At 37.9% G+C, this 12,406-nt stretch overlaps 1 protein-coding gene across 2 annotated transcripts in view; it reads right to left on the bottom strand.

The window, feature by feature from the left end:
- The window catches only part of FRMD3 (FERM domain containing 3), a 142,448-nt gene that overhangs the window by 71,322 nt on the left and 58,720 nt on the right, over nucleotides 1–12,406 (bottom strand). Inside the window, exon 2 of one of the 2 annotated variants that reach the window (XM_030471029.2) lies at nucleotides 7,739–7,843. In XM_030471029.2, the coding sequence (XP_030326889.1) occupies nucleotides 7,739–7,843 (105 nt within the window). Of the gene's footprint in view, nucleotides 1–7,738; nucleotides 7,844–12,406 lie in introns of those variants that run through there. The other variant, XM_030471030.1, reaches the window with a different exon arrangement.

Raw genomic sequence — 12,406 nt, 5'->3', positions numbered from 1 at the left:
AGAATAGGTATGGTATTTTAAAAACTATTTTTCAATACCAATTGCTTTATAATTCCCTTAAGTGGGTTTTAGTTCTGTTATAAAAATTACTGGGCAATCTTTCCCTGATCTCCCTCTCCAAGCTATTTTACATGGTATCTATTTTTCTCACATCTCTTGTGAGGTGAGAGAAATTCGCTTGCTCTCTCTTGGTCATTCTCTCTCACTCAACTCTTTTCCTAGCTGAATTTTTCTAGTGTAATCCATCTCTCTTTGTAGGAAATCCATTCTTACTTGATACCAGGACTTTGAGCAACCTGGTCTAGTGCGAGGCATCCCTGCCCATGGCAGGGGGGTTGGAACTAGATGATCTTTAAAGTCCCTTCCAACCTGAACCATTCTATGATACTATGATTCTCTGATCATTCTCACGGCCTTCTTTGTTTCTTTTCAAGTTCAACCATAATTTTTTGGAACAGCGTGACCTGAACTACACACAACAAGCAGTGTCACAGCAACACTTTGTGCAAAAGAACATACTTTTTGTGATAACTCTGTCCTGGAGAGTAGATTCATATGCATGGTGAATCATAAGAATTATAATTAACCTACAGCCCAATGACTGGTGTTCAGTGTGGAAGAGACTGGGGAGCTCCCAGACAGCTCTCTTTGCATAGCTGTATGGAGTCTTGCAATTCATTACACAAAGACATAGCTTTGTTAACCTGAGGTTGCAAATTACCTGTTGCCTCTTTCTGCCAACCTTCACCGCCCTCATGTGGGACTAAGTGCACATTTTTAAGAACATGTATTAAATAGCTGTTGGTTGCTAGAACAGAGACCAGGGCACCCAAGACTTGCTGACCCTTTCAAAAGTCTGCTCTGATGAGGAATTGTTGCACATTTTGTGTACATGTCCCATTAAAAACAGAACTGCTACTTCATGATACAGAAATTCACTATTCACAGACAACAGGCTCCAGTTTCCTTCCCTAATAAATACTGGGACAGTGCTGAACAACTTAGTTTATAGGATTAAATAAATACCCTGCCCAAGTCCATAGTAAATGATGCAAACTGGAATACAAATGGGACTCTCCAGCAGCCTTACTAGTGAAATAAGCATGTAATCTGACAAAAAAAAACCCAAAACTATCTGTGTGTAGAGGTGCCTACTAGTCTAACTTGAATGCAAAATAGTAATTGTATTTGCAAAAGTTCTCTAGGGGTAGACTGGCAGGAGTACCAGCAAATCCATAGTCCACAATGTCATCTTTCTAGTGATACGCAGAGCTGGGCTCTATTTTCTGGGGAAGTCAGAAAATCCCAGTGTACTCACACGACCATTCAAGATGAGCTGCATAATGGGAGTAGTATTCATACAGCAGTTTCACTGATCTGAAAGCTTTGTTTTCATACTGCCAGGCATACATGCGCAGAACTAAAACCACTGCACTGCTGTGCTGTTCCCAGACAACCCTACACCACACACAAATGGCAAAGCATCTTATTGCTTCAGGGTGATTATGATCTCAAACATTTCTACAGTGACTGGTAAGACTTCACAGTTGCTCCATGCTCCTACAAAGCCTTTTTCTAATACCTAATGCTTCCGCATGGGTAGCTCCAAAGCATTTCTGTTACCTCATGCTTTCACATTCAAAAATATAATCACAAGCACATGTTCAAATCCACCTATTGGGGGTAAAAAAACAGAAACATAAGTATTCCCAACTTTAAATCACTGCTCAGATTATCTCCTGAAGGGACTCAAAGGATAAATTTCACCACACTGCCATCTTCCTTCAGCATAGTCCTCCATTGCCCCCAATATCAGTAGCCTCTCTCAACAAGGGGTCCTCTCCAGTGAGAGCTGCTGAACAGTAGTTGCATTGTATCATTCTAATTCCATCTCCTACCAGCCCAAAAAAAAACACCCACAAAAATGTGCTCAGTTAACCCAGGGTATCTGGCACAGTATTAGCCATACTGCATTTCCTCAAGTGTGAAAGTGATAATTGACCTTAATATAATATCTGGTACATGAAAATGTACCAGTAGGTAGTTCCTTGAGCACCAGAATCTAGCAGAATTGGTAACATCTCCTCGAGGTATATCTCATGTTTGAAACTACTTATTTCTAAGAAAACAAATGATGGTTTCTAGGTTCTTACAGAATAGCTCCCTCTAGATTCCCTGTGAAGTGGGTGTACCCTACACTGTTTATCCCACACTGTTTACCTCAGTGAGAAGAATAATGGGGTTCTACCCACCAATGTGGCAGCTTTTCCTCATGAAACCTTACAGGAACTTACATCCCCAGCTAAATTTGACCAAAACTGGCTTCAAAAGTTACTATAGATGAAAGTCAGAAAGGCAATGTGATCCCATATACCTAGTTTTCTCAGAAGTCCAGGTGAAAAATACAGCAGTTAATATATGAACAGTAGGAACTCGTTTGTTCTCAGCATAGTACCTTTAGACATAAAATGACACACTGCAATTTATTGCATTCTTTTAGTACAATCCTGTATTTTTCTGAAGCTACCCTAAGGCACAGTTTCCTCAAAGCAACATCTAAATGTGACGCAAGAATGCAGATACGGTGTAGAACCTAGAGCCTTTAACTGCTAGTTCAATTTGAGGTCATTGGCCCTGTTATTCTCCTGTATATGCAAAGATATTAAAAAAAGCTACTGTGCTGCCTTCTGTCAGAAGTGTCTTCCAGAGTTTCTTTTTTTGGTCTGGAATAGAAAACACAAAACTATAGAAAATTTTACAAAGTTTAAGCTTCTCTGAAATATCTGCACACATTTACTTATGCAGAAGGAAAGGATTAAAGGCTAATGGGAGGAAGGAATATACATTATAACCTACATGAAAAATAAGCTGTAAAAACACAGCTGTTTCCTACCACAGTTTTCACGCATTTCAAAATTTTGATCCAACCTAAGACAATTAGTTCAATTATCTATATTTTTTACATAGTCAGAAGTTCTGAATGTTCTAAACACAAATATTGAAACAGTTCACTTGAAATATCTGAAATACTGAAACAGTTTTTTAAATTCTCAAACTCAGACAAGTGTTTCAACACTTCTAAGTCAAAATGCTACATTTGACAGCATACTCTGAAAGACGACATTTAAGATGAGTTAAAGCTGGTATTTTTGCCTGCTTGAGCTCCCTCAATAGATTACAAAACAAAAGGACTGCAAATTAGCTTTTGGAGCAACTCTGCAACCTTCACATAAAAAATTACATACAAAAAAAAAGGGAGGCAAGTATCACTGGTAGAATAAATGCCAGCAGGAGTAATTCTGCAAAATATTTATATGTGTATGTATATATGTACGTGTGTGTACACTATATAATAATATACTATTATGTCATATAGCTTAACTATTCAAAGAGCCAATCAAGAATAATTCACTAAAAGCCAGAATTAAATGCATGATCTTGGCACTTTCATTTGGAACCACATAGCCCTTTCTGTGCAGAGACACCATGCAGTGAAATATAAACTACAGAGGCATTCAACAATTCCAAGAAAATGGGCAAAGCAACATTAATTGTATGCTACCTACAACAGAATCAACAACTCTCATGAAAAAATAGTTATGCTTTCTTATTTCAGCTTTTATTATGTATTTTTTTGAAACTTCAGAAGATGGTGCCTACTTTCTGTCATTGTTTAATATAAACTCCTTCCATAAAATTGTAGCGAAGTCTTTAAAAATTCTTTAAAAATCCAGTTAGAAATTTTGCCCCATTGCCTCCATTATGGCTGCTCTAGATGTTGCAGCTTTCATTGGCTTAATTAAGAAACCACTTCTCTTGCTTAAATTTTATTTTTTCTACTTTACACTCTGATGCATGTATAACCATATCCTCTTATCCTTTGCTTTGCTGAACTAAATAGGTTATGCCCTTCTTAACATTGTCTCAAAACCAAGCTCTCCGTTCTCTTTATCTTTCTAATACTCTTTCTCCCAGTTCAGTTAAATTATCTTTCTTAAATACAGACATCTAGATCAGAATAGCTGAGGTCTCATTAGGGTTTAATGATATTAAAACTTTCCTGAAAATATAATCCTAAGAAAGTGTTGTCTTTTATCACAGCCACATGATGCTGGTGGCTTATTGCCAAAACCAGACTAGGCATTATTAATTTTATTCCAGCACAAGCAGTCCAGGAGGTTCCTCGATTGTGCGGAAGACAACTTCTTCTTGTAAGTGATAGAGGAGCTGACAAGGAGAGGTGCCATGCTGGACCTCGTGCTCACCAACAGGGAGGAACTGGTGGGGAATGTGACGCTCCAGGGCAGCCTTGCCTGTAGCGATCATGAGATGGTTGAGCTCAAGATCCTCAGGACAGTGAGAAGAGCATGCAGCAAGCTCACTGCCCTGGACTTCAAGAGAGCAGACTTTGGCCTCTTCAGAAACCTGCTTAGTAAGGTTCCATGGGATATAGTCCTAGAGGGCAGGGGGCCCAAGACTGCTGGTTGATATTTAAGGATCTCTTGCTACAAGGTCAGGAGTGTTGCGTCCCGACTGGAAGGAAATTCAGCAGGAAGGCCAGGAGGCCTCCATAGATGGATAAGGAGCTGCTGAGAAAACTCAGAAGGAAAAAAGAAGCTTGTAGAAGGTGAAAGTGAGGACAGGCGGCCTGGAAGGAATACAGGGACATTGTCTGGGAAGCTAGGGATCAGGTCAGGAAAGCTAACGCCCAGTTAGAATTGAGTCTGGCCAGGAATGTCAGAGATAACAGGAAAGGCTTCTATTGGTATGTCGCTAACAAGACAGACTAAGGATAATGTGGGCTCTCTCTGGAAGGAAACGGGAGAACTGGCTACCCCAGATTTGGAGAAGGCTGAGGTTCTCAATGACTTCTTTGCCTCAGTCTTCACTGGCAAATGCTCTGACCACACCACCCAAGTCTTGGAAGGCAGGTGCACGGACTGTGAGAATGAAGACCTTAGGCCCACTGTAGGAGAGGTTCAGGTTTGAGATCATCTTAGGAGCCTGAATGGGCGCAGGTCCATGGGACCTGGTGAAATCCATCCGCGGGTCCTGAAGGAGCTAGCAAACGAAGTCGCTAAGCCACTGTCCGTCATATTTGAAAAATCATGGCAGTCAGATGAAGTTCCCAACGACTGGAAAAAGGGAAATATAACCCCCATTTTCAAGAAGGGGAATATGGAAGACCCAGGGAACTACAGACAAGTCAGTCTCAGCTCTGTGCCTGGCAGGATCATGGAGCAGATTCTCCTGGAAAGCATGCTAAAGCACATGAAAAACAATGATGTGGTTGGTGACAACCAACATGGTTTCACTATGGGCTACCTAGATGATCTTAAGGTCCTTTCCAATGCTAACCATTCTATGATTCTATGGTTATTCATTTTTCCACATCTCTTTATTTGCCTACAGGGCACTGAAGTATTTTGTCACACACTGTTGAACTGGTTTAGAATGAACTATCACTTCCCTTCAAAGCAATTGTTCTCAGTCAAATTTAAATTTAGAAAGAAGCTCTTGGTGAATTCCACCTACAGTTCTTTACTTAACTACTGTTCCTGTTTTGTAATACATCTACCCAACCCATAAGAATGTACTGCAGGAAATGTCTCTCCCTTTTTCCTTGGTAGAACCCACAAGAATTCCACAGACCTTCAGAAATCTCTTCCCCAGAGCTATAAGTACTCTTTCCTGTAAGGTGGCTACAATGATGTGATGTTCCTTCAGCAAGCCTGCCACATCTTTTACTTGCTATAGCTTATCTCTATAAACACATACCTAAACTACTCCTCTGTAATCTTGTGTTTGGGTTTTTGGTTTTTTTTTTTTTTAATATGAATTTCAGACAGCTAAGCTCACAACTGCTAAAATACAAAACTGTGGGAAGAGCCATCACCTAACTCATCATTTCAAAGTCATGATTTCTTCATCATCCAGAGCATTTAAATCTGTATAAAGAAATTTCTCTTATAACTGATTTCTTAATTTGTGATTTGAAAGCCAAGTACTAATACCCAGTTACAGAAGTTATCTATATGCTTAAAAACGTGAGAGTAATTATAAATCAGCATTTAAAAATGCATGTATGGAAAACGTAAGCTTGAGAAGTTTGCTTAATAAATCCACCTGAAGAGTGGGCCAGTTGATATTAGCCATCCTCTTACCACAGGATGGCCACAGTATTCTTAGTTTTTGGATACAAAGGGAAATGAAGGCCTAGGATTTTTTAGGTAGAACATAGATGTTTTCCCAGATTGTCTTTTATTACTAACCAAGAGAAAACTTAAACTTCAGTATAAACTATAATCTTCCAGAAACTTAATACTGAATTAGCTATGCAAGATGCAAAAGAACAACTGTATAGCCAACAAGATACTCCAGCAAACTCATCACTATAGTTAACAGCTGTTTGAAACATGGGAACTACGTAAAAACTGGCAGCCCAATGAGAGTCGTGTTTTACAGGTTTTTTCTGAAGCATCTCTTTTTAAGAGTATTTGGCTAAAAAGAAAAGTAAATTTTTTACTATAAAAAATCCTGTTAGAGAAAGGCCCAACAAAAGTATTCATTAAGTCCTACCAAATTATAGTCTAATCCATAACTCCACTTCCTTCTCCTATCAATTCCAACCAGATGAAGACCTCTATAATTTTAATACTTGTGAAGAATTGAGTACATTGGTCAGTATAACTGCTAATTATTCTGCTAATTATTTTAATTTTAAAGGAGGATGCAATGGAAATGACCTGCTGGAGCTTTGCAAAACTATTGCAACTCTATAAGGTCGAACACAGGTGGATTCCCTAATTCCAGTGATTTTTTTACAAAACTAATTAGGATGTAGCAAGAGATATGCAGCAAAATGTTTTTCTCCTTCTGAATCATAGCAGTTTCAGACTGGTGATTGTTTCCACAGATTAAATGACAGTATATGCCCTCATAATATTTAAAGTCATATCTATGTCTTAATCTCAAGACCAGCAGGACCAGATAATGAAGAAACAGTTCTGAATTACACTGTTTGAGGACTTCTTCCTCTGTTGACCATCCTTTTCTATTCTCAAACAGTAACAATCATCTGACACCAAGTAGGGAGTGGCAACAGCAAATCACCTATAGAATAGAACCTGTAGGTTCACCTGACTAAGAGAGATGACTAATCACTCTCCACTCAAATGCCTAGAGCACAGGCCTGCAGACTTTGTTGCAAAGATGTAAAGATGCTCATAGGGAGAATTAATCCAAGGAACTCCCCACAACCTGACAAATTGCACCTATTTTGCGCATTGCAGATACCTAAGTTCATGTACCCTGTGAAAAGTGGACTAGAATCACTGCTTTTGGCTGTTAAACTCAACAGGATTCCTGCCTATCCCAAGAAGCATGCTCTACAGAAAAACAGAAATCTCAAATTCCAGTGCCAGAGCCTACAGCTACTCTGTGACACTGCTGAGTCATGCCTATAGATCTTTTCTATCTTCAGTGCCCAGGAGAAGCACACAAATCAGAATATATCAATTTACCTGAAACTAAATACGTGAACTGAGGAGAAAATTAATTTAATATTGCCACTTTAGGAACCTCTGTGGATTATGCCTAGAGTATAAAACTTCAGAGATACATAACTTTAGATTAGAACTTCCCTGTTACTTGGGAAAAAAAAAAAAAAAAAAAGAAAAAAAATTCTATCAATTTATCATTACTTACAAGAAAATGTAGTCAGAGTTCATATACGTACCCTTTGCTTCTCAGGGTCAACATATCGAATGCCGAAATAGTCTTTTTCCAGCAAGCTGTAATAGTTGCAGATGTGATCTATGAGAAACTGACCTTTAGTTTCCCTCTGTAAAAAGAGAAAAAATTGATATATTATTCTGAGTACTCTGACCTTGCTGCCTATAAATATTTTAAAAAATCTAATCGAAGTGTGAAGGAAAAAGGCACATGAAATTTGTTGTTAGTCAGAGGAGGACAAGGATTTGAGCATTTATCTGATCGAAAAGATTCAGGAGAATAGTGATCAATATACTCCCTACACATTCACAAATTGATTTGTTAAGAAAAATATCATCACTACTCCTGCCTCAGGAAAACTCATACTACTTTAATAGCTACACATTCATAACATCTAATATATTTCTAGTAACCATATTTCCACCTGATGTTATCATGGCATAACAGATACCCATTTACATATAGAATTTCAAAGCTGTATGTGGTTTTTTTATATCCCCCAAGTTTGCAAGCAGTTTTGGCAGTGAGTACCTTACTGGATCTTTATGCAACACCCACAGAAAGAGAGAGCTGATCCTTAATTCCCAGACAGCATTACAGTACAAGAAAGAAATGCCCAAATGACTAAAAGAGATGTTTTCATTGCCATTGGGTAGCTACAGCCTTATGGAAAATTACCATACACATGATGTTCTGTTAACAAACTCTTTCTTTATTTCTGATTTCTTGACTCTTAATACCGTGTTTCATTTCTCCTTAGTCTACTGTCTGATGTGGAGAACCTATATGAATTTTCACATTTCTTCTGATACATCTACTGTGGGGTTTGTTTTTTTTTTCTAAATTGAGATGTGTATGAGTATTAACACTGGGCCAAAGCTATTCACCTAAAACAGTCCTAAAACAGTCCACTTTAAGCAGACAAAGGTGCTTCACTACATCAGTGTGTCAGGTCTTTACATTTCTTTTCCTTTGTCTGTCCGGGTCCTGCACTGAGACACTTCTGCTGTGGACCATGTAGAGAGTTTGCAAGACTCTACTCTTTGCTGACATGAAACAACTTGAACTTAGCTCTTTTATGACTACAAAATAGAAACTACTTAGAATATGCAATCGCATTATATAAAAAAAATTAGTTAATTGTTCCTCAAAATGACTCCCTGAAAACTTTGACGCTATGCTTTAATTAACCTTTCTTTAAGAAGCTAACAGGCAATTTTAACCATAAACAGAACAGCTAGGCAAAAATGAACAGATATCTCCTGCATTTCTCAAGGTAGTTTACAAAATTGGACACTGTTATCATCTTCATTTCACAATACGAGCAGCTGAGGCAAAAACAGTGCCATCACCTGTCCGAGGTCACACTCTAAAGGTAAGAGGAAGCAATGGCCTCAGAACCACCACTGTCCACTAGGACCCACTGATTCCTACATTAAAAATGAGACATGTTTCAAGACTAGAGTGTTAGAAAAGAATACAATCTGTGAACTACTGCTGTATTTTCTTATCTTTACGATTAATAAGGAATTCTGACATTGATAGAGTTGCTCACTTGTTCACTCCCATTACTGAATAAAAGACTAACTAAACAAAAAGCACCCTCAGTTATGGCACCGACAGAGAGCTGCATGGCCCTTCCAGTACACTGGGGCTCCTGCAGCCATCCCAGTCCCTGTCCCATGGATGTTCTTTCCTGAATTCAATTCCAGCCACAAGGGAGTTGCTAACTTCTCTACAGATTTCTTTTTCCTAGACACAGGATCTCTGCTTCTCTTCCTGCTGTGTAAGCCACCTACTTCCACTACTCCTTTCTTCCTCCACCTTCTACCTCCTATGTATTTACCCTTCACTGTGTGTCCTTTACTCTCCCATATGCTACTACTTGCCCAGAGGGTATCATTGCCTTATCTACACCATGGTATTTCTGTACTTTGTTTTCCTATTTTTAAACAGCCAGTATCAAAGAATGTTAACCCAATTTGTCTGTTTTCTTTACATGCTCACTCAACCTCATGCTTTGTGCCCTGCATTGCTACCTTTTTCCGTGTAATATAGCTGCAACATTCTTCTGTCTGAAATTGTTTCTTACCAGCTTCAGGACATTTAAAAAAGAACTTGTTTGCTGTTAAAGAGTGGTTAACATATACACTGACATTTTTTATACTGTACCCAGTACAAGTATGGACATGCTTCTGACAGTATAGAGAAAACTTTCCTCAAAAGGCAGAGCTGGTATCGAAGACTGAAAAGCAAGGAAAGAAAACTGCCACTCACCCCATGACTGACAAAAAAACCCCCACATACACATACATATCTCAATGATGTATTTTCTAGCTTAAAATCTTAGAAGTGTCTGCAAACTTTTGTGAATATGCAATAAGCAAGACCATCAAAATATTAAGACGAAATTGCATGGTGACATTTCAGTACAAAGACAGTAGGAAAAAAATTGAACTCAGATGTGAAATTCAAGTTGCATGCAGTTTTAAGATGAATCTACAATGAACTAAACAGAACTGGGGAATAATAGCTATTAGGTGACTCAGGTACAGTCAAACATGAACACAGGTATTACTGACAACAGGGTACAAAAGAAATCCAATTTTTAAAACACTGCATATGAGGAAACCAGACTAGTTGTATTTTCATCTGACAGTATTAGACGGTGTTTCTGGAAAAACAGCCAGAAAATGAACTAACTTGTATAGGTTCACATTCTAATCCATTCATTTAAAAAACCCTTTGCTTCACCCACCTAAATCATCGCAAAAGTTTTTTTTAATTCTTGAGGAATCTGATAAAAGTCTAGGGCATGTACAGTGTTTTTCAATCCAGTAACAACACTGCCTTTCTAAAATTACTTGATGCCCTGGTTTTCTTGCCTGAAAAATGAGATGATAGAAATGAATCAACAGAAAAAAAAGCAAATGAAGAAAAGCCTCTGGGCTAAATTCATGCTCTAGGAAACCTTAAGCCCTCCATAGATAGATAAAAGAGACTAGTTTAATAACCTCACCCTTGGTTAGTACACACTTCAGTTAATAGTGCTACTTAGTCAGGCTTCACGTTCCACATGATTCATAACCAGACACTTAAAAAGATTCAAGATGTACAGAAGTGGCTAAATAGGCACATACATAATGTAAGGAGTGTTCTGGAAAGAAATGCTGTTGTAAATGTTCCACTATTATGCTTTTTAAACACCTGAAATATGAAAAAAATTCAGGTCATAATTGATACACAGAGAAAAATATGTGATATGGCACAGAACACCTCAAGTATGAATTCATAACAGATCATGTGGCAAGGATGCACAGTGTTGTTAATTTTGTTTTCTGCAAACAGCATCCATAAACATATTCTGCATTTCTCTAACAATGCTTTGAATTCTCCTGAGCTTTAGAAGCTGAAGATCTTTCTTGTCTCCTTTGTTCTTTGATACACTTATTACATATTATAATACAAAAGAATGTATCAAATCCATAGTCTAGTCTCATTTCTGAAAGAATATGGATAAATTAAATTGGGAACTGCCAGTCATCCACAACAGAGCACAGGAATGGATTTGGGTCACAGAATAATGAATATAAAATATTGCCTGAAATTTCAGACAGTTGGCATATAGCTTTCCAATTAAGTGATCCTTTAAGGAAAAAAAACCAAAACAAAACAAACAAAACCCCAAACAACAAACAAAACAACCAAACAAAAATAACCCCCAAACACTGCTATACCAATAAAGTATTTTGCAGCAATTCAGATGAACATTTTTCTGTTACATTTCAGCATGTTTGCAGAACATGAAAAAAAAGACATCATAAAAAGCACCATTATTTGAAACACTACTGAAAAATCAGCAACAGATCACAGGAATCTGAGAGCAAAAATCAAGTCAGATTTTTTAAATCTTCACAGTTGAAATCTTTGATAATTATACCACAGTTCACTCAGAAGTCATTAAATATTCTCCAGTAGAGAAGACCAACCCAGGCAGAAAAAAGTCACTAAAGTGTGTAAGCAAGACAACCAAAATGTCCCAGATGGTAATCAATACTGTGTTTTAAAACAAAGAATACCAAGTTCAACAAGCCAGATTTTTGTAACCCATACTCTACAAAAAGTGTTTTTTAAAAGGTCCTTAAACAAAATCCTGTAATATAATTCCACTTGCTGACATAAAAATCACTTTTGGAGATTCCTATAAATAATTTGAGGAACAACTCTCTGATTTGCTCATATAAATTTGCACAGAAAAGATGGGTATGTTTTTCCTAAGGCTGCATTTGAATATCTGACCTTAATACCACTAAAATCCCACAACAAACCCGAACACACATGCAAGGGATATAATGCCGTGCGAATGACAGAATGCCTGAACACAGAAGGTCAGCTTGCAAATAACTATTAAACCCCGCTTTTTAAGCCGGTTTGGAAGTATTCTTTCCTACTGAAACAAGCATGTATCCAGTTCCACTAGCAGCTGTTGCAAAAGAATTGAGCAAAACAAGGGACACTCTCCACTCCAACAAAACATGAAATTGTGATCATATAGGGTCCACTACTCACAGACTCACAGGACAACCTAAATTTCTGCCTTAGCTCTAGGAACCAAGTAAGACACTGCAGAGATGCTTCATTTTCACTGCTAGATAATATGATTACATCTTCC

Source organism: Strigops habroptila, chromosome Z (genome assembly GCF_004027225.2).
Source record: "Strigops habroptila isolate Jane chromosome Z, bStrHab1.2.pri, whole genome shotgun sequence".
NCBI classification, from domain to species: domain Eukaryota; kingdom Metazoa; phylum Chordata; class Aves; order Psittaciformes; family Psittacidae; genus Strigops; species Strigops habroptila.
This window is presented reverse-complemented; position numbering and strand designations above follow the sequence as displayed.